The following is a 22,393-nucleotide window of genomic DNA, read 5'->3' as shown; positions in this document are numbered from 1 at the left end:
ATCCTTGTAATCTGGTAAACAATAAATCTATCCTTGTTTAGTAAGGGGGGCTATTAAAGGGATTCTGCATGATTTTTATGGGGTACTTTTTATTCTAAATTTTATTCTAAATGACACTGTTACACAGCAAATAATTCCCTCTGCCATTTAGCCTTTTATTCTTGAACCAACAAATGTATTTGTAGCTGTAATATTGGTGTGTAGGCGCCATCTCAGTGCCTTGTGCCTGAGTCTGAGCTTTCAGCCAGCGCTACACATTAGAACTGCTTTCAGCTAACCTATTGTTTCTCCTACTCCCATGTAACTGGAGGAGTCCCAAGCCGGACTTGGATTTCTTACTATTGAGTGCTATTCTGATACCTACTGGGAGCTGCTATCTTGCTCCCTTCCCATTGTTCTGCTGATTGGCTGCTGGGGGTGAGGGGGGGATATCACTCCAACTTGCAGCGCAGCAGTAAAGTGTGAGTGAAGTTTATCAGAGCACAGGTCACATGGCTGTTGCACCCTGGGAAATGAAGAATATGGCTAGCCCCATGGGAAAAAAAGATTACAATGCAGGAGATTCTGCTGGAGAAGCTCTATTAACTGATGGGGTTTAAAAAAAAAACATGTTTTCCTATGACAGTATTGCTTTAACTAAAGCTGGATGAAAAAGTAGGGCTTGACTTGAAAGAGTCTGTATGGCTTTACAGGAACTGGATTGCTCCTATATGTATGCACTAGAACATTCCAATTGGAACATGTATGTAATAGATAATGCAGGTATGTAATCGATAATACACAGCTCCTAAAATCCCCTTGGTAGAGCTGCGGCTCCATACGGACAGGGAGCTCCTCATTGGAGCCTTTCTAATGAGCAGGAGGTGTATTTTCTCATACATCATGCAAAAAGTGGCTGCGTAAGGGTTAATAATAACGACCAGATTGTGCCAGGTAAAGATTTAATAGTCTACACTGCAAGTCTATTAAAAACTGGGATCTGATTTGTGTCTTTCAGCAAGAAGATTAAGGTATTTCAGAGTATTCCGACTTCAAAGTCCCTTTGTAGTACTGAGCGAGCCAGCGTGCCACTGAGTGCAGTCAGTTTAGTGAAATTTTGCTAAATATTTAATATGAAAGATGGATGACCTCGCTCGGGTTTCAGGCTGTGCTCTTCTCTATTCATGTAGGAATACATTCCAAGCTGACTTATTACATGAAAAGCAGAATGGAGACTGTCTGTTTGGCCAAGGCCCGCGTCACTTATGAACAGTATTTATTCTGAATGCCAAAATGGGGACATGACCTGTATTGGTCAAGGTGACATTGAATGGTTTCTAAATGTCAGAGTTTCCAACCAATTACAGATTCTTCATTCCCAGTAGAGTTTAGGGGCATTCAGGGTCGGACTGGGCCGCCGGGACACCGGGAAAAATCCGGGTGGGCCCCGGCGGGCCAAACCCGACCGTTGTGTCGCTCCCCCTGCCCGACCGCTCCTGCCCCGATGCGTTAAATTTACACGCTCAGGGAAGAACGACGGGTGGGGGGCCCTCGGTGGGGGAGGCCCTCCACACCCCAGTCCAACCCTGGGGGCGTTTAGCAGCATAGAATGGGCCTGATATTGTAGAATGTTGATCTATTTTTCATGCTCAGTGGTTCCCAAGCTGCAGGGCTGGGGGGCTGGGAGTCTGAATGTAAAGGCAGGGCTCTTTTAATAAATGGGCAAAAGGGGCATTTGATCAGGGTCCATTAGTACAGGGGGGCCCACTAGACCTGTCATCTGCTTATAACCATTGACTCAATCATCCCCCAACATGGCAGACCCCTCATTTTTAATCCACTTTGTAATCTGTTTTCCCACTTTTTAATGATGGTTCATTCAGTCTATGAAGATTCTCATTCATCCAGGTCATGATATACAGTATCTAGTAGAGTTAAGTTGAGTTTTTCTAGAAAAGTCCTGTTGTTTTTTAGACTTAATTCTACTAGATACTGGATGGTTCATTCACTACCATGACTGATGGTCCAGGGACGGTGCAGCTGAACCCCACTTAAACATGTCTTTATTGCCTCCCTTATTATATAAGTCCATCTGCTTGTGGGTAGTATAATAATTAAAGCCACAGCGGGCTAGCTAATGAGATCTTTGCCCTGGGCCTGCTTGAATGATGTAAACTATACATTCTCCTACCATGTATATAAGTTGGGCATGTCTTCCCAACCCAAACCACACCGTTTGTACTGCACTTATCCCCTCCGTTCACCAGCACCATCACATTTACGTAAAACTTGAAAATGTATTTGCTGGCCTAGATATTTTACCCAGAATCCCCTGGTAATCTTCATGATGGTAGCACTTGCTGAACAAAATGGGGAGGGCTGCCATTTAGATATCTCTTGCTTGCCTGCCGTATAGCTAAAGGTCCCCATACACGAGACGATTCTAGCTGCCGATATTGGTCCCTTAGACTGATTCGGCAGCTAATCAGCCCGTGTAGGGGCAGGAACAAGGGGGCCTGCCCGACCAATATCTGGCCTGAAATCGGGCACATATCGATTAGGCGGGTTAAAAAATCTAGTTGAATCAGGGACCGCATTGGCTTGTTGCTGTGGTCACTCGGACCAACTTTTCCTATACCCGTCATTATAATTCGATCGTTTGGCCTCAAATTAGCTTGGATTCTCCTGATATCGCCCACCCATAGGTGGGAGATATCGGGAGAAGATCCGCTCGCTTGGCGACATTGCCAAGCGAGCGGATTGGCCCGTGTATGGGGACCTTTAGGATACCTCTGCTCCGTGTAACCATATATATGTATATATCTATAGAGCACACATTGCAGCAAGGTAATGGTACTGTCCATATTAGTTAAATTAATTTATATTGTTTGTGTGCTCCACTAGTCAAGGCTAAATATATTCATATTGAGACACTTACAAATAATACTGTAATTTCCCTGCCGTTCCCAGGTATACACACGGCAATACAAGGAGCACAAGTTCATTTGGAAAATCATTTTCCTTTTGCATTTCTGTCAGTTAGAAAAGGGCCTGTGGGGCATTTCAGCGTTCTGCCCCCCCTTCCTAGTGCCCGCTCTGAGAAGAAACAAGACAGTTAGGGTGACCTTGCAAAGGCTCATGGGCACATTATGCATGACCAATGAAAGGCTACCGGAGGGGAGCTCACTGCTGGGGGTTCCATCAGGCATTCCGTTACTGTAAGTACATGAGGCCCGGCTCACACATCCCACAGTGGAGCACCGGATAATAAGGCCAGGCTGTTCCAAAAAAGCACACAAAACTGTATTTATGGATATTCCTACACCTCCAGTGTCATTGCTCCGTAGTCTGGATCTTCCACCAAACAAAGATGGAAACCCTACACAGAGATACAGTTGCAACATGGCAGTAATATACTGACCCGGCCTGGTTAGTGCAGCCTTCCTGCTGCTCTCTCACTCTCTCTGATGCTTTGCAACAGTAAAGGTAAATGGGTGCCCTTTATACAGGCCTATGTATGCACAGGACTCCCTTGGCTATGGGGCAGCAACGCAGAACTCTTGAAAGGCTACAGGATCAGACCAACCACCAATTAGACTAGTGATCCAACCCTTTGGATGTTGCTCCCAGTGGCCTCAAAGTAGGGGCTTATTTTTGGATTCCTGACTTGGAGGCAAGTTTTGGTTGCATAAAACCCAGTGTAAAGCCAAACAGAGCCTCCTGTAGGCTGTCAGTCAACATTGGGCTACCAAATAACCAATCACCACCCTTATTGGGCACCCCTAGCAACTTTTTTGATGCTTTTGTTGCTCCCCAACTTATTTTTATATTTAAATGTTGCTCACAGGTAAACAATGGTTGGGGACCCTGAATTAGAGCATTTTATCAGCCCTTTGCCATATACAGGTATAGGATCTGTTATCCGGAAACCCGCTATCCAGAAAGCTCTAAATTATGGGAAGGCCGTCTCCCATACTTCATTATAATGAAATCATTTGTAATAATAAAATAGAACCGTGTACTTGATCCCAAGTTAATCCTTATTGAAGGCAGAACAATCCTATTTAATGTTAAAATGATTTTACCCCGAAATCTAATAAAAGGCACTAAGTTTGCCCAGGAGCATTAACCCATAGCAACCAATACGATGTTTGCTTTAAAACAGGTGACCAGTAGAGACTATATGCTGATTAGTTGCTATGGGTTACTGCTCCTGGGCAAACTTAGTGCCTTTTATTACATAACCCCAATAGTATGAAGAACCAGATTACGCAAAAACCCCCAGGTCCCGAGCATTCTGGATAACAGGTCCCATACCAGTATAGTATTAGAACAAATACTGGGCTGAACAGCACTTAGGGCTCAGTAATTTTCACAAGTCCCTATAAACCACCCTATAACCAATCACAGCATAAGCATTCATGGTACCTATCATAGACTATGCTACAGGTAATTCCATAAGTGTGCCCTCTATTATTGAGGTTCCAGGGCAAAAGCCCTACACTAAAACCAGCACTGTTGTCTTAGACTTGTAACTTATAGCAAATGTTTTGCTTACTGAACTAGGGACAGTCAAAAGCCAACTGCTAGCTTGTTGCTATGGGTTACAGGGCTAGGGCACATGTTGCTATGGGTTACAGGGCTAGGGCACATGTTGCTATGGGTTACAGGGCTAGGGCACATGTTGCTATGGGTTACAGGGCTAGGGCACATGGTCATCATTAGGGATGCACCTAATACATGATTAGATTCGGGAATTTGACGACGGTTCTGCCTTTTTCAGCAGGATTTGTATTGGTCCAAATCCAAGCTTCTTGCCAAACCAAATCCGAATCTTTATAATCACGTGACTTTTGGTTACATGAACATGGAAGTTAAAAAAAATATATTATTTTTAACCCTTCTGTAACCTAATTTTCACGTGCAAATTAGGATTTGGTTTGGTATTAGTCCAAATCTTTAACAAAGCATTTGGGGTTCGCCCTAGTCATGTGTCCCTGTGTGTATGCTCTTTTATGCACTTTACCTGCCTCAGTCTGAGGAATACATCATATTATTTCATTAAAAGACAATTCAATTGCCCTTTGCTATAAAACTCCTTCGTTAGGAAATAAGAAACATTTTTGGTTCTTACTTTTAACTGTGAGATACATGGACTTGCTGACGTCTGCTCCCACATCATTGCTGACCTTGCAGAGGTAGTATCCGCTATCTTCTTCCAGAACGTGCTTAATCAGTAAGGAGCCGTTGGTCAGAAGCTGTATTCGTCCATTCAGCGCAATAGGCTGGAACTGGGGCACTCCGGCACCTGCAGTCACACACAATAAACATTTTATCTGATACCTTTACAGACCTGATCAATAGTAACTGCACTAACAGAAAACATAAAAACACTGCTTAATGAAAGAAAATGTCATTTTAAGCAACTGTGCCATATACATTCATTGCTTTATAGTTACTTGGAAATGGCATTGCAGCTGAAAGCACCATTCACTTCGAGCGGAATGCTACATTGTTCCTGGAGTCAGAGCCAGCAGTGCAGAGAATATAAACAGGCAGACGGATACTGCTTTCAATTGCTATTGCACTTACTAATCACTTGGACATTTTTAAATAATGTATATTGGAAGTTGCTTAGAATGCTGTTGTCTTTTATTATAAAAAAAAAACCCTCTGCTGCCACATTTCCTTTACTGCCAAAGAATAACAATGTTACAGAGCCCTCTGGTGGAGCATTGATAGAATGCAGCTATTGCTTTGCTGTAGTGGCTGGGGGGCTTACTGGCAGAAACCTATTCTATGTATTCCCTGCATGTATACTATATAGAGTAAAAAGCCTTTAATCTTGTGAAAAAGAATCCTATAAGCATAACAGCAATACATATAAACATAATGTGAAATAACAAGGATAGTTACAGGAGAGCCATTTGTGAGCATCAACTGAAATAACAATCTCAAGGCTTTTTGTGACCAAAGGAAGGAATTATAATATACAGTACATAATGAAAAGCAGATGCTCTCTCACATATGGGCAAGATTACCTCTAAATGAACTGTTAGTATGTAATATATATATATCAGGGGTCCCTGCCGGGGGGCTATGTGCCCTTGATGCCAATATACTACCCATGTGATTAGGGACAGGCAATGGTTCCTTGCACAGAACCACAAAACCTTTTTGCCCTATATAAAATATATCTTAGTTATAAGTAAACGTTCCCCACCATTTATCTATACATAAGCAGGACAGAAGTCTGGGCCTCAGCAAGCCTTTCAACCCTGCTTATATGTTTGTACGTATGAACGGGGGCTGCCATATTGCTCACATCCCATAATTCCCTGCCACAAGTAGATGCACTAGATTTTACCTACCTTTTGAGTACTTCCACACGATAGTTGGCACCGGGTAGCCTTCGGCGGAGCAGTTGAGGATCACGGCTTTGCCATAGATTCCATCTTGATCGGTGGGTTGAACCACAAATCTAGGAGGAACTTAAGATATTGGGACATGTTAGCAATGGTATCTCCCAAAGGGAAGTTCCCTGTGTGTGAGCCCCCAGGAACTGATCTAGAACAGATAACTGTGACTATTATGCTACGTCCCCTGGTAGAAATCAGGCCTGGCAGTTTTTCCTTACGACAGGGCTGATTTTTACAGCATTAAGATGTAAAGCACATTCTGCAATTTTCTCCTTTCAATGGCAGAGCTGGGGGTGAGCAGGCCGCTAGGAAGAAACATGCCGGGTACGGCTGCTTGTCTCTAAGCAACCGCACTCATTTCCATGTTGCCTTGTTTCCCTATGGCTTTAGCACTGACCTGTGAGGCTGCAGCTGCAGATACACGGTTATTGCTTATGGTAGAGGCCCTAATAGAAGGGAAAAGGACCTTCCATTGTAGTGGGTACTGTAGAATATATACAAAAAAGCAGGGTAGGCCCATCACGGGTGCCCATACACAGGCAGATAAGATGTTCGTTCTAAAGGACTTGAATCGGCAGCTCAAATCTGCACGTGTATGGCCACCTTTACTCAGTCAGCTTCTGCTACATTGTTTGGGGAGTCAGAACCAGGAGGGCAGAGAACACTATGGGGAAAATTTATTGTTATTTATTTATAACATTCTGATTTTCATTGTTTAATAAGTTTTGAAACGACCTTGAGTAAATGGGCCAATGCTCAATTTCACATCAGTAAATGTGTACAGGTTGTAATGATACAGATGGAGCATTTTGCTCAGCCCTAAGTAACAGTTACATGGTTACTATGTAACTATGTAAATGTGTACAGCTTGTGATAATACAGATGGAGCATTTTGCTGAGCCCTAAGTAACATAGTTACATAGTAACTATGTAACTATGTATATGTGTACAGCTTGTGATAATACAGATGGAGCATTTTGTTTAGCCCTAAGTAACATAGTTACATAGTAACTATGTAACTATGTATATGTGTACAGCTTGTGATAATACAGATGGAGCATTTTGCTTAGCCCTAAGTAACATAGTTACATGGTTACTATGTAACTATGTAACTATGTATATGTGTACAGCTTGTGATAATACAGATGGAGCATTTTGCTTAGCCCTAAGTAACATAGTTACATAGTAACTATGTATATGTGTACAGCTTGTAATAATACAGATGGAGCATTTTGCTTAGCCCTAAGTAACATAGTTACATAGTAACTATGTAACTATGTATATGTGTACAGCTTGTAATAATACAGATGGAGCATTTTGCTTAGCCCTAAGTAACAGTTACATGGTTACTATGTAACTATGTAAATGTGTACAGCTTGTAATAATACAGATGGAGCATTTTGCTTAGCCCTAAGTAACATAGTTACATAGTAACTATGTATATGTGTACAGCTTGTAATAATACAGAGGGAGCATTTTGCTTAGCCCTAAGTAACATAGTTACATAGTAACTATGTAACTATGTATATGTGTACAGCTTGTAATAATACAGATGGAGCATTTTGCTTAGCCCTAAGTAACATAGTTACATGGTTATTATGTAACTATGTAACTATGTATATGTGTACAGCTTGTGATAATACAGATGGAGCATTTTGCTTAGCCCTAAGTAACATAGTTACATAGTAACTATGTATATGTGTACAGCTTGTAATAATACAGATGGAGCATTTTGCTTAGCCCTAAGTAACATAGTTACATAGTAACTATGTAACTATGTATATGTGTACAGCTTGTAATAATACAGATGGAGCATTTTGCTTAGCCCTAAGTAACATAGTTACATAGTAACTATGTAACTATGTATATGTGTACAGCTTGTAATAATACAGATGGAGCATTTTGCTTAGCCCTAAGTAACATAGTTACATAGTAACTATGTAACTATGTATATGTGTACAGCTTGTAATAATACAGATGGAGCATTTTGCTTAGCCCTAAGTAACATAGTTACATAGTAACTATGTAACTATGTAAATGTGTACAGCTTGTAATAATACAGATGGAGCATTTTGCTCAGCCCTAAGTAACATAGTTACATAGTAACTATGTAACTATGTATATGTGTACAGCTTGTAATAATACAGATGGAGCATTTTGCTTAGCCCTAAGTAACATAGTTACATAGTAACTATGTAACTATGTATATGTGTACAGCTTGTAATAATACAGATGGAGCATTTTGCTTAGCCCTAAGTAACATAGTTACATAGTAACTATGTAACTATGTATATGTGTACAGCTTGTAATAATACAGATGGAGCATTTTGCTTAGCCCTAAGTAACATAGTTACATAGTAACTATGTAACTATGTATATGTGTACAGCTTGTAATAATACAGATGGAGCATTTTGCTTAGCCCTAAGTAACATAGTTACATAGTAACTATGTAACTATGTATATGTGTACAGCTTGTAATAATACAGATGGAGCATTTTGCTTAGCCCTAAGTAACATAGTTACATAGTAACTATGTAACTATGTATATGTGTACAGCTTGTAATAATACAGATGGAGCATTTTGCTTAGCCCTAAGTAACATAGTTACATAGTAACTATGTAACTATGTATATGTGTACAGCTTGTAATAATACAGATGGAGCATTTTGCTTAGCCCTAAGTAACAGTTACATGGTTACTATGTAACTATGTAAATGTGTACAGCTTGTAATAATACAGATGGAGCATTTTGCTTAGCCCTAAGTAACATAGTTACATAGTAGCTACAGTGGAGGAAATAATTATTTGACCCCTCACTGATTTTGTAAGTTTGTCCAATGACAAAGAAATGAAAAGTCTCAGAACAGTATCATTTCAATGGTAGGTTTATTTTAACAGTGGCAGATAGCACATCAAAAGGAAAATCGAAAAAATAACTTTAAATAAAAGATAGCAACTGATTTGCATTTCATTGAGTGAAATAAGTTTTTGAACCCTCTAACAAAAAAAGACTTAATATTTAGTGGAAAAACCCTTGTTTGCAAGCACAGAGGTCAAACGTTTCTTGTAATTGATGACCAAGTTTGCACACATTTTAGGAGGAATGTTGGTCCCACTCCTCTTTGCAGATCATCTCTAAATCCCTAAGGTTTCGAGGCTGTCTCTGTGCAACTCTGAGCTTGAGCTCCCTCCATCGGTTTTCTATTGGATTAAGGTCCGGAGACTGACTAGGCCACTCCATGACCTTAATGTGCTTCTTCTTGAGCCACTCCTTTGTTGCCTTTGCTGTATGTTTTGGGTCATTGTCGTGCTGGAACACCCATCCACGACCCATTTTCAGTTTCCTGGCAGAGGGAAGGAGGTTGTCGTTCAGGATTTCACGATACATGGCTCCGTCCATTTTCCCGTTAATGCGAATAAGTTGTCCTGTGCCCTTAGCAGAAAAACACCCCCAAAGCAAAATGTTTCCACCCCCATGCTTGACGGCGGGGACGGTGTTTTGGGGGTCATAGGCAGCATTTTTCTTCCTCCAAACACAGCGAGTTGAGTTAATGCCAAAGAGCTCTATTTTGGTCTCATCAGACCACAGCACCTTCTCCCAGTCACTCACAGAATCATTCAGGTGTTCATTGGCAAACTTCAGACGGGCCTGCACATGTGCCTTCTTGAGCAGGGGGACCTTGCGAGCCCTGCAGGATTTTAATCCATTGCGGTGTAATGTGTTTCCAATGGTTTTCTTGGTGACTGTGGTCCCTGCTAATTTGAGGTCATTAACTAACTCCTCCCGTGTAGTTCTAGGATGCTTTTTCACCTTTCTCAGAATCATTGACACCCCACGAGGTGAGATCTTGCGTGGAGCCCCAGAGCGAGGTCGATTGATGGTCATTTTGTGCTCCTTCCATTTTCGAACAATCGCACCAACAGTTGTCACCTTCTCTCCCAGCTTCTTGCTAATGGTTTTGTAGCCCATTCCAGCCTTGTGCAGGTCTACAATTTTGTCTCTGACATCCTTGGGCAGCTCTTTGGTCTTTCCCATGTTGGAGAGTTTGGAGTCTGCTTGATTGATTGATTCTGTGGACAGGTGTCTTTTATACAGGTGACTAGTTAAGTCAGGTGTCCTTAATGAGGTTGACTAATTGAGTAGAAGTGTCTAACCACTCTGTGGGAGCCAGAACTCTTAATGGTTGGTAGGGGTTCAAAAACTTATTTCACTCAATGAAATGCAAATCAGTTGCTATCTTTTACTTAAAGTTATTTTTTCGATTTTCCTTTTGATGTGCTATCTGCCACTGTTAAAATAAACCTACCATTGAAATGATACTGTTCTGAGACTTTTCATTTCTTTGTCATTGGACAAACTTACAAAATCAGTGAGGGGTCAAATAATTATTTCCTCCACTGTATGTAACTATGTAAATGTGTACAGCTTGTAATAATACAGATGGAGCATTTTGCTCAGCCCTAAATAACGACACAACCTTTATCCCTTTATGATGGAAGTTGTTGAACAGTGCTGAGCTATAATGCACGAAGGTGGCTCCATCTGTATTTAAGCCCACTTACCTCTCACTATTAACTGGCTCTGGTGCTCCACGGCGGCTGCGTCATTCCTTGCGATGCACGTATAGTTCCCATTATGCATCAGGGAGAGATTGGAAATTCTTAAAGAACTGGTGAAATCGATGTTGTCAATGGTAACGCCGAGGCTCGCTGGGATCGGCCTCCCGTCCTTCTGCCAAGTGATGGTGATGGGCAAATCTCCCGACACCACAACGCAAGGTATGAACACTCTCTGCCCAATGGAGAACCTCTGGGACTCAAACGGCTGGATAAATGGGGGGACTGGGTTTAAAATGAAATAAAAATGTAAAAATGTATTATTGCAGAGAATAGAATACAATTAAACAAATTGGGCTGACTTTAATATTTCACTGTATGATCAGTCATTTCACTAACCCTTAAGGAGATATACACCTGCCTGTGCAACATTTCATTCATTGTAAAACCAGGGATATTAAAGAACAAGTAACCCCTCCCTTCACTGGGGGGGGGGGGTTACTATTTGCACACCCCATGTTGAGGATTCATTGTTCCTTAATACAAAGTAAGCTTTATCAGAAAGCTCTATGTAAATACAGCCATAAGCACTCACAGAAACACTGCACTGACTTCTCTGTCAAAAGATTTGTTGTGTCTATTTTCCTCTGCCAGAGACACACAGCTCTCTCCTCTCTGCTGCTCCCCCCTCCCTCATGAATGCTAAGAACTCACTCCCCCCCTTAGAAATGTGTATCTGAGCCAATCAGCAGGAAGCTGACTCATAGTCTTACTAACTGAGCATGTACAAGGGTTTGGGTCTTGGTGCAGGAGTGAGGCATTATGGGAACTTTCTTTACACAGCTCAGCGTTTTTTCTTCCTGTTTGGCTTCTGATCATCTGAACGGGAGAAATATGGGGAGGCACTATTGAGACAACTAAAGGTATGCCTGCAGCTTGGGATTAACTCTTTATTAGCCTTTCCTTCTTTATGGCTATAAATATATATGGCTATAACGGCCTTTACTCTTATCAGAAGGTTTTCCACTAGATGCTGAAAGACAGGGTTTCAATTGATAAGTGAGACAATGATGTTGAGGATCAATCCTGGCTCACAAATCTAAGGAAAGAAAGGAATGCTGGGAATAATAAGAACTCACCTTTGACTGTTACATGGACGCTCTGGCTTGTCGATAGTTGCGGCTGGACGAGGACGTTACACATGTATTCTCCTTCATCCACGTCTTTCTGTACATCCGAGAGCTTTAACGTGCCGTTGTTTTCGAATGCCACTTGCCGGTGATTGAACGGGAGAAGGTTGGAATTTTTGTACCACTTGATGGAGTAGTAGGGATACCCAATGACGCGGCAGTGAATGTAAGTGTCCCGCCCAGCTATGGCCGTGATGTTTTTCATTGGGCGGATACTTGCCGGACCTAAAAAAGAAACACAGGCACACACTATATACATCTAAATTAATTACGGAACCCCTCCGTGCAAAAGGTGTGTTGAGAAATTGATACTGTAGTGAGTGTGTTTCATACATCTGCAATACATAGGTCACATTTATTTTAAAGAAACGAGAAAGGTTACAAGGTAGAAGTTGAGTTTTTTTCTCTCTTTTATTTTAAAATAAAAAAACGGATATCATATTACTGGCATGGGCAAATATCCCTTTTAAAAGTGCCATATAATAAGGCATATAATTCCAATGGGTGCTGGACTTTTCTCTCACCATCTTGTGGGTGAAGCTGCCACGTTGCTTACCTCAGAAGACTTCTCCAGATTACTCCAGATATAAAGGTAGCCATTCAAGGCCAAGCGAGTGGGTGGGCGACCAAAAGTGGGACCAAATGATCGAATTAGAACGCTGTCCAAAAATCAAACCTGCCCGATCGAGATATGGCCGATTTCAGGCCAGATGTCGATCGGAAAGGCCCATTGTTAGTGCTCATACACAGGTAGAAACAGCCCGTGTATGGCCACCTTAATACCATGGTGCTAAAAGGACAGTGTTGCAGAACTTTCTAGTATATCTCAGCTGAGCCATGCAACATGGCAGCCTTTGGGTTTAAAGATAAATGCAAATATAGAGAAAGGGTGCTTGTCTATGTTAACATTACTTCTTCATGGACATCTATAGATATTATATAACAGACTACTCAATACCATAGCTATTGGGGATTTTGGATTTTGTTTTCCTCCCACTGATGAACAAGGGTAAAATAACCCCCAATATGCAATAAAAGGCACTAAGCTTGCCCTGTAGCAATAACCCATAGCAACCAATAAAAGATGTGCTTTTAAACAGGCGACCAGTAAATTCTACCTGCTGATTGGTAGCTATGGGTTACTGCTCCTGGGCAAACTTAGTGCATTTTATTACATAAGCCACTTTGTGCAACAAAGTTAGACACATGGCTACCTATCTGCTATAAAGCCACTCCCAGAATCCTCAGCGATAAGGAGCTACAGATGGAGCATGTTTTTATAGTATTAATGGCTCCACATGGTTGCATAGGAATGCCATACAAACAATGGAATAACATAATGATCCAGTTGTACCATTAAAGCCCATCTGTAGCTGAGCGCACAGAGGTACAGGCATATTTACATTCTAAGGGGGTGGTTCCCCTAGTATGTTATAGAAAGGCCAGTTCTAATCAACTTATCAATTAGTCTTCATTATTTGTTTTTAACAGTTTTTTTTAATTATTTGCCTTCTTCGCCTAACTCTTTGCAGCTTTCAAATGGTCACTGACCCCGGCAGCCAAAAAAAACTACTGGTCTTTGAGGCTACAGTTTTATTGTTATTGTTACTTAATATAACATATTTTTCTATTTAGGTCCTCTCCTATTTATATATCAGTTTCTCATTCAAACCACTCCCTGGTTGCTAAGGTAATTTGGACGCTAGCAACCAGATAGCTGCTGAACAAAAACTGAAATAATTAAAAAACTACAAATAATACAAAATGAAGACCGACTGCAGAATATTACTCTCAATAGGTTCAATGGGGAGGAAGTTAGAAAGTGACTGGGAAACTATAAATGGGGTTTCAGACAGTATCATGCATTGTGTGTATGTGTGTTTTCGAGGAGCTGATTTGACAAGCACCTCTTACGTTTATTCGAGCCTGGTACAAGACGACGCCCGCAGAGTTGTTGGCCGTGCACCGGTACACCCCGCCGTCCCGGACCTGAGTGTTGGTGATGTTCAGGTAGCTGACGACGTTGCCCTCGGAGGTGATTAGCTGACTTATTCTGTGGTTGCCGTTCTTGATGATGGGGTCGTCGTCCAGTGTCCAGGTAATGGTGGGAAGAGGGGTGCCTTTGACATTGCACATAAGGGACACGGGCTCTCCGGGGCTCACCACTTTCTCGCTGAAGGCAGAAATGATTTTGGGCGTACCATCTTTGAGAAGAGAAAACACAAAGAAATAGATATACTGTTAGTTATTATAGCATTAGTAAATGTATTAGTTGGTCATAAGACGTTTGGTGCAGGAACAGCTGGAACTCAAAGTCCCATGAATTATACAGGCAGAGCCGCAGGCTGTTTGGGTTCAAGTTGCCTATTAAATGTTTGGTTGTCCCTTTTATGCTCAGAACAAGGCTACGGATATAGGAAAACATTATTACAGAAGTCATAGTTATAGATTTAGGCCTAGAACCAAAGCACATCCTGAGACTGGCCTATCCGCTGCCATGGTGGGTAGTACACATTGGGAACCTCTGCACTGAGGTCAGGTTTGGCCTGAGCAACCGGAACACCAGGAAAAACCCAGTGGGCCCTTCTGATCCAGACCCTATCCCTGCTAGAAAGTATTGGCGTTCCCCCACCCCCCAGCCTACCCCCAATAGTGGCAAAGTAAGTATAATGTTTGCATGGGGAGGGGGGATAGATGTACAGGCAGTGGGGCATCTGAGGCACAACTGGGGGTTCCTGAGAGGGTGTGGCAGGCCTAGCGGCCCCAGATGCCCTAGTCTGATGATGTCTTCTGTCCGTTGTTTTACTAATATCTCCTATAGTTTTGCTATAGAAGTTGGTGAAAACATAATTACAGATGCAAGAAAATTCACCAATGATTAAAAACTTAATTATTAATGCAAGAGAAGTGACCAATGAGAATGCTGATTCCCAGCACTGTGTCAGGCCCCTTGCTGGTACCTTACATATAGAGATAATTATGGCATTTTCCCGTCATTATATGGCACAGGAATCAGACATGGGGATAAAGGGACAGACTTGTTCAGTGCTGGGAAACTGTGCTTATTGCTCCCAACTCCAATTGCAGGAACAGAGAACAGGGAGCCGGATTTACTCACATCAGCTGGGATTCTCATTGGGGGATTTCTTGCATTTTAAAGCAGCTGCCGGCCATTGAGATTTGGGGGAAAGTTTTATTGTGCAATATTGCTTTAAGAATACAACCCTGATGTTGCTGGACTACAGCTCCCAGCATGCCTCAACCTCGTTACATTATTCTGGGGTTTGTAGTCCAGCAACAGCTGAATAAAGTTTGGTTGAGCAGTGCAGCAGGGTCTATATCCCCTTTAATTGGCAGGTACTTTTCGCTTTTGGACTTCTGAGATCCTATTGCTTTAAATATCTTTTTGTTTGAGGGAATGAGGAATCAAAATATTACAACGAACCTCGCAGGTAATTTGCAACGTAATTTCTTTCTTCTTTGTCTTCTCCCAGAAAAATTAGTGTCACAAATCATCATCTTCATGAATTAATGTCTTAATATTTCAGCTTCAAACATTTCAGCAGCAAGAGACAGGGCTGAACATAATATTCACTCTCTCTGTTGGTACCTTAATAAAAAAATCTATCCTCTCCTTAATGTTCTCTGTGCATGTGTCTAATGGTTACTGTATATTAAAAGGGGATTTTGGAATAATTCCCCCCTTGCTGTTCCCCCTGGCTCCTATGGACATGTTACTGACTCAGCTTACAGTTGTTATTTTAATAAGCCTTCACTGCTGCTCATATTCTTTTGCAATAAAACTTCATTATCAACATCCAATGCCCTAATGTAGGGTTTAATCACTTTACATAGAGAGAGACTGTGGGTCTGGGTGGCTTTATATCACTGGGGACATGGGCAGCATGGAATCTCTCTGTACAGGCTATGGGCAAACTTAGGGGACTGTTCCTGCTGAATTGTGCTTAGTACAGGGGAATCCCTATGTGCCATAGTTTATGGTATCTCTCTGTACAGGCTATGAGCAAACTTAGGGGCTGTTCCTGCTGAATTGTGCTCAGTACAGGGGAATCCCTATGTGCCATAGTTTTATGGTATCTCTCTGTACAGGCTATGAGCAAACTTAGGGGGCTGTTCCTGCTGAATTGTGCTTAGTACAGGGGAATCCCTATGTGCCATAGTTTTATGGTATCTCTCTGTACAGGCTATGAGCAAACTTAGGGGGCTGTTCCTGCTGAATTGTGCTTAGTACAGGGGAATCCCTATGTGCCATAGTTTTATGGTATCTCTCTGTACAGGCTCTGAGCAAACTTAGGGGGCTGTTTCTGCTGAATTGTGCTTAGTATAGGGGAATCCCTATGTGCCATAGTTTATGGTATCTCTCTGTACAGGCTATGGGCAAACTTAGGGGGCTGTTCCTGCTGAATTGTGCTTAGTACAGGGGAATCCCTATGTGCCATAGTTTTATGGTATCTCTCTGTACAGGCTATGGGCAAACTTAGGGGGCTGTTCCTGCTGAATTGTGCTTAGTACAGGGGAATCCCTATGTGCCATAGTTTTATGGTATCTCTCTGTACAGGCTATGAGCAAACTTAGGGGCTGTTCCTGCTGAATTGTGCTTAGTACAGGGGAATCCCTATGTGCCATAGTTTTATGGTATCTCTCTGTACAGGCTATGAGCAAACTTAGGGGGCTGTTCCTGCTGAATTGTGCTTAGTACAGGGGAATCCCTATGTGCCATAGTTTTATGGTATCTCTCTGTACAGGCTATGAGCAAACTTAGGGGCTGTTCCTGCTGAATTGTGCTCAGTACAGGGGAATCCCTATGTGCCATAGTTTTATGGTATCTCTCTGTACAGGCTATGGGCAAACTTAGGGGGCTGTTCCTGCTGAATTGTGCTTAGCACAGGGGAATCCCTATGCTGCCATAGTTTTATGGTATCTCTCTGTACAGGCTATGAGCAAACTTAGGGGGCTGTTCCTGCTGAATTGTGCTTAGTACAGGGGAATCCCTATGCTGCCATAGTTTTATGGTATCTCTCTGTACAGGCTATGAGCAAACTTAGGGGGCTGTTCCTGCTGAATTGTGCTTAGTACAGGGGAATCCCTATGTGCCATAGTTTATGGTATCTCTCTGTACAGGCTATGAGCAAACTTAGGGGGCTGTTCCTGCTGAATTGTGCTTAGTACAGGGGAATCCCTATGCTGCCATAGTTTTATGGTATCTCTCTGTACAGGCTATGAGCAAACTTAGGGGCTGTTCCTGCTGAACTGTGCTTAGTACACGGCAATCCCTATGCTGCCACACTTATACAAATGTAGTACTAATCATAAAGTAGATTTGATTAAGATTTGTGATTGGCTCGGCATAAGTACCCTACTGAATCTGGGGGTGTGGACTTCAGTGCCTTAAGCTTTAATTTTGGAGAATATGACTCATACTGACCTTCAAGTACCACCTGAACATAATCCTGGGCAGACATCTTTTCCCGGCGCACAAAGCACTGGTAAGCGCCACTATCACTTTTTGCCATTCCGTCCATGATGAGTGTTTCGCGGTTGACGCCAGTGATCCTCACATTGTTCCCGGCGTTAATTATCTCCCCGTTCCTGTACCAGGACAGATCGGGGTCATCTGTTCCGGTGACACTGCAAGCCAACGAGATCTGGCTCCCGACGCTACTCTTTACTTTCCTTGGGCTGATGTTGACCTTCAGCGGTTCTGCGGTTTTAAAGAGGAAAAGGTTTTATGAGAACTGGAACAATAAAGCAAACCCGACAATAAAACGTATTGATCAGACGGGTTGTCGAAATAAACAGACAGGGGAGGCTCTATTAAACTTAATGCAATTAACCTAAATAAAAATATTGCCTTTTGTGTAATTTCCCCCTCTCTACGTTAAAGGGAAGAGTAATAAAAACCATTCCAGCAAACTGGGGTCGATGCTGAATAAACAGTGTATTGTGTTTACCTCCTTCTCATTTTTATATATTAAATTACTTCTCTGTAAGCCAAGTCAGCATAACATGTTTCTCTGCTGCAAATAACTCACCTGTGCTTTGAATCTCAGACTAACAGCAGAAGAAGTTAGTGGCTCTTTTGCCAGGTCCAGATTGGTCTTCAAAATAGGCCCTGGCATTTCAAGTACACAGAGACCTAAACAGCCCCCCAGCAGCCCAATAAATAGTGACTGTCTATGGAAGTGATCTTCAATCAGTGGCCCAGGGGCAACATGTTGTACCGGGAATAAATCCGGTGGGCCCCGGCAGCCCAGATCCATTCCCCCCCAGGGCGCACCCGCAATCTGCTGTCTCCCTAACCTGACACGCTGCAGTTAAGTTTCTTTTAGGAGCGCTCAGGGAAGGTGGTCGGAGGGTGTTGGGGGCCTCTGCGAAGGGGGGTGGGGTTTGGGGTGAAGACACCTCCGCAATAAAGATTTTTTATAGGGTTATTCCCGTTTGCAGCTCTGAGTGCCAGTGCTGTTGTTGCTTCTTGGAATTTTGGGAGGGTGCCGATCCCTTCAGCAGTGTGCAGCGAACGCTAAATTGCTTTGGAGAGTCAAGGAAGGTCTTCTGTTCAGAAGGCAGCAGGGGCCATTGGGGAGTGCAGGGGCCCCTGAGGCAGAAGCCCCAGTGGTCACTACACCCCGGTGGGCAAGTTTTGGTTGCATAAAAACCAGATGTACTGCCCAACAGAGCCTCCTTTAGGCTGCCAGTCCGAATAGGGGCTACCAAATAGCCAATCACAGCCCTTATTTGGTACCCAAGGAACTTGTTTTATGCTTGTGTTGCTCCCCAAGTCTTCTTACATTTGAATGAGGCTCACAGGTTAAAAAGTTTGGGGACCCCTGGTCTATGGCATGTTACACCAGTCCGGGCCTGCAGTTTGGATAACATTTTTATCTAAGACAGACTCCATGTAAAGGATATATGTTAAGCCAGGGGTCGGGAACCTATGGCTCGCGAGCCAGATGTGGCTCTTTTGATGGCTGCATCTGGCTCACTGCCAAATCTTGTGTTCTAGGTCTTCTATCCCCCGAGTGCAGGGCATGCCCTCCTCCACATCGCATCCGGCATCCTTGGGACCCACCCTACCTTGCCCCGCAGCATCCGTGGCCGAACAGGCCTGAAGCCACATCGTCCTCCACAGGCAGCCACAAACATTTTAAAATATGTGGTGTTTATGGCTCTCTCAGCCAAAAAGGTTCCCGACCCCTGTGTTAAGCAATTTAGTGTTCCAATGCTCCACTTTGAGAAGGAATTGGCAATATGATATATGTGATTGGGCTTGGTTGCAGTATGGGACTTACAAACCAGCAATGGACTTACGTTTCACATACAAGGATCCTATCACCTCGGCGTTGCCATAATTGTTCCACACCTCACACACGTAGCTGCCGGAATCCGACGGCCTTGTGTTCTCTATTAATAAACCGACTACAGTGTGCTGAAATCTGCTGTCCGGCTCCAGCAGGACATTGTTCTTTAGCCAGCGGTACTTTGGTATAGGGTGCCCAGACGCTTTGCATGGAAGCTCCACTCTCTCTCCTGCCATGGCTTTGTGATGCTCAAATCCGTCAATAATGGATGGGGCTGAATTAGCTGGATCTACAATTCAAGCACAGCGTACAGTCAGACTGAGGCTTCTAGTGCAGCCCTATGGCCACGTTATAAGTGATAATAGCTATGTGTCAGCTTGGCTTTAGGTGCCACTTAATTATCACTATGCACAATAGTCAGCTCAATGACAATAAATCATCCTATAGTAACGCCAGCCCTATAAATATGGGCCACGTGGCATTCTCACTGCCAAGCCTGCTTTATTATTAACGCTAAAGGTTCTGCGCTAAAAAACCTTGAATTCAAATTATGTTTAAAAAACTCGAACTTCTGGTATTTATTAAGCACAAAAAACTTGAAAAGTTTCTATAGAAGTCAGCGGGTGTCGTACTAGGCAAAGTCAAGCCATATTGTCAAACTCTAGTTTTTGGAGGTGTTCGAGTTCTTTAATCAAATGAGTTTTCCTTATTAATGAATAAGTCACCATTCGAAATGCAATTTTGTTCGATTTAGAAAAACAAACTTGAATTTGCAAACTCAAAAACTGGTAAATAAGGCCATTAATAATGGGAATCCTTTGGGGGGCAAGCAATATTGTGTAGGAAGGGAGGTAGGGTCGTGCCAGCTGTTGGATTCCCTACCCAGCACTTATATAAAGATCTAAGTCCAAGAGGAAATAAAAGTGGTTATTTATATACAGTAAACTGTCCTGCCCCACAGCAGTAAACTCAAAGAAGCTAATTCCAATTTCTGTAATGTTACACTGATTGTTTATATTATCCAATCACTACAAAAATTAATTCCATCCACAGGGATCCATATATTCTCTTCACAAATATATCACTTCGCCCCCTTTCCTTTCCAATCCATTTTTGTTCTTCCGTCTCATTACTGACAGATTCACTACGGCTCTAGAATCTTGACTTGTAGTCCTTCCTAATAAGCAACTGAATAATACACCTTTGCCCCATAGTGTTCTAGCTCATCACTAATAGATCCACCTGGTGCATAGAAATAATCAGGTTTGCCTAATGATTAGCTGGCCATACACGGTAAGGGTATCTTCTCCCAATATGCCCACCTACGTATCTTCTCCCAATATGGCCACCTATGGATCTTCTCCCAATATGCCCACCTACGTATCTTCTCCCAATATGCCCATCTACGGATCTTCTCCCAATATGCCCACCTACGTATCTTCTCCCAATATGCCCACCTACGGATCTTCTCCCAATATGCCCATCTACGGATCTTCTCCCAATATGCCCACCTACGTATCTTCTCCCAATATGGCCACCTATGGATCTTCTCCCAATATGCCCACCTACGTATCTTCTCCCAATATGCCCATCTACGGATCTTCTCCCAATATGCCCACCTACGTATCTTCTCCCAATATGCCCACCTACGGATCTTCTCCCAATATGCCCATCTACGGATCTTCTCCCAATATGCCCACCTACGTATCTTCTCCCAATATGCCCATCTACGGATCTTCTCCCAATATGCCCATCTACGGATCTTCTCCCAATATGCCTACCTACGTATCTTTTCCCAATATGCCCATCTACAGATCTTCTCCAAATATGCCCACCTACGTATCTTCTCCCAATATGCCCGCCCACAGGTATCTTCTCCCAATATGCCCTTCTACAGATCTTCTCCAAATATGCCCACCTACGTATCTTCTCCCAATATGCCCGCCCACAGGTATCTTCTCCCAATATGCCCACCTATGGATCTTCTCCCAATATGGCCACCTATGGATCTTCTCCCAATATGCCCACCTACGGATCTTCTCCCAATATGCCCATCTACGTATCTTCTCCCAATATGGCCACCTATGGATCTTCTCCCAATATGCCCACCTACGTATCTTCTCCCAATATGGCCACCTATGGATCTTCTCCCAATATGCCCACCTACGGATCTTCTCCCAATATGCCCATCTACGTATCTTCTCCCAATATGCCCATCTACGGATCTTCTCCCAATATGCCCATCTACGGATCTTCTCCCAATATGCCTACCTACGTATCTTTTCCCAATATGCCCATCTACAGATCTTCTCCAAATATGCCCACCTACGTATCTTCTCCCAATATGCCCGCCCACAGGTATCTTCTCCCAATATGCCCATTTACAGATCTTCTCCAAATATGCCCACCTACGTATCTTCTCCCAATATGCCCGCCCACAGGTATCTTCTCCCAATATGCCCACCTATGGATCTTCTCCCAATATGGCCACCTATGGATCTTCTCCCAATATGCCCACCTACGGATCTTCTCCCAATATGCCCATCTACGTATCTTCTCCCAATATGGCCACCTATGGATCTTCTCCCAATATGCCCACCTACGTATCTTCTCCCAATATGGCCACCTATGGATCTTCTCCCAATATGCCCACCTACGTATCTTCTCCCAATATGCCCATCTACGGATCTTCTCCCAATATGCCTACCTACGTATCTTCTCCCAATATGCCCATCTACGGATCTTCTCCCAATATGCCCACCTACGTATCTTCTCTCAATATGCCCGCCCACAGGTATCTTCTCCCAATATGCCCACCTATGGATCTTCTCCCAATATGCCCATCTACGGATCTTCTCTCAATATGGCCACCTACGGATCTTCTCCCAATATGCCCACCTACGGATCTTCTCCCAATATGCCCACCTA

At 43.0% G+C, this 22,393-nt stretch overlaps 1 protein-coding gene across 4 annotated transcripts in view; it reads right to left on the bottom strand.

The window, feature by feature from the left end:
- dscam (Down syndrome cell adhesion molecule) overlaps positions 1-22,393 on the bottom strand; it is a 306,034-nt gene that overhangs the window by 112,301 nt on the left and 171,340 nt on the right. For all 4 annotated transcript variants that reach the window (XM_031895759.1, XM_018091117.2, XM_031895760.1 and 1 more), the window contains 7 exon segments: positions 19,476-19,754; positions 17,593-17,868; positions 14,054-14,350; positions 12,096-12,371; positions 10,963-11,241; positions 6,351-6,470; positions 5,114-5,287 (listed from right to left, as the gene is read on the bottom strand). In XM_031895759.1, coding sequence (XP_031751619.1) covers positions 5,114-5,287; positions 6,351-6,470; positions 10,963-11,241; positions 12,096-12,371; positions 14,054-14,350; positions 17,593-17,868; positions 19,476-19,754 — 1,701 coding nt within the window.

This window comes from Xenopus tropicalis, chromosome 2, assembly GCF_000004195.4.
Source record: "Xenopus tropicalis strain Nigerian chromosome 2, UCB_Xtro_10.0, whole genome shotgun sequence".
NCBI lineage: Eukaryota > Metazoa > Chordata > Amphibia > Anura > Pipidae > Xenopus > Xenopus tropicalis.
Note: the sequence above shows the minus strand (reverse complement) of the source record. Positions and strands in the feature narration are given on the sequence as shown.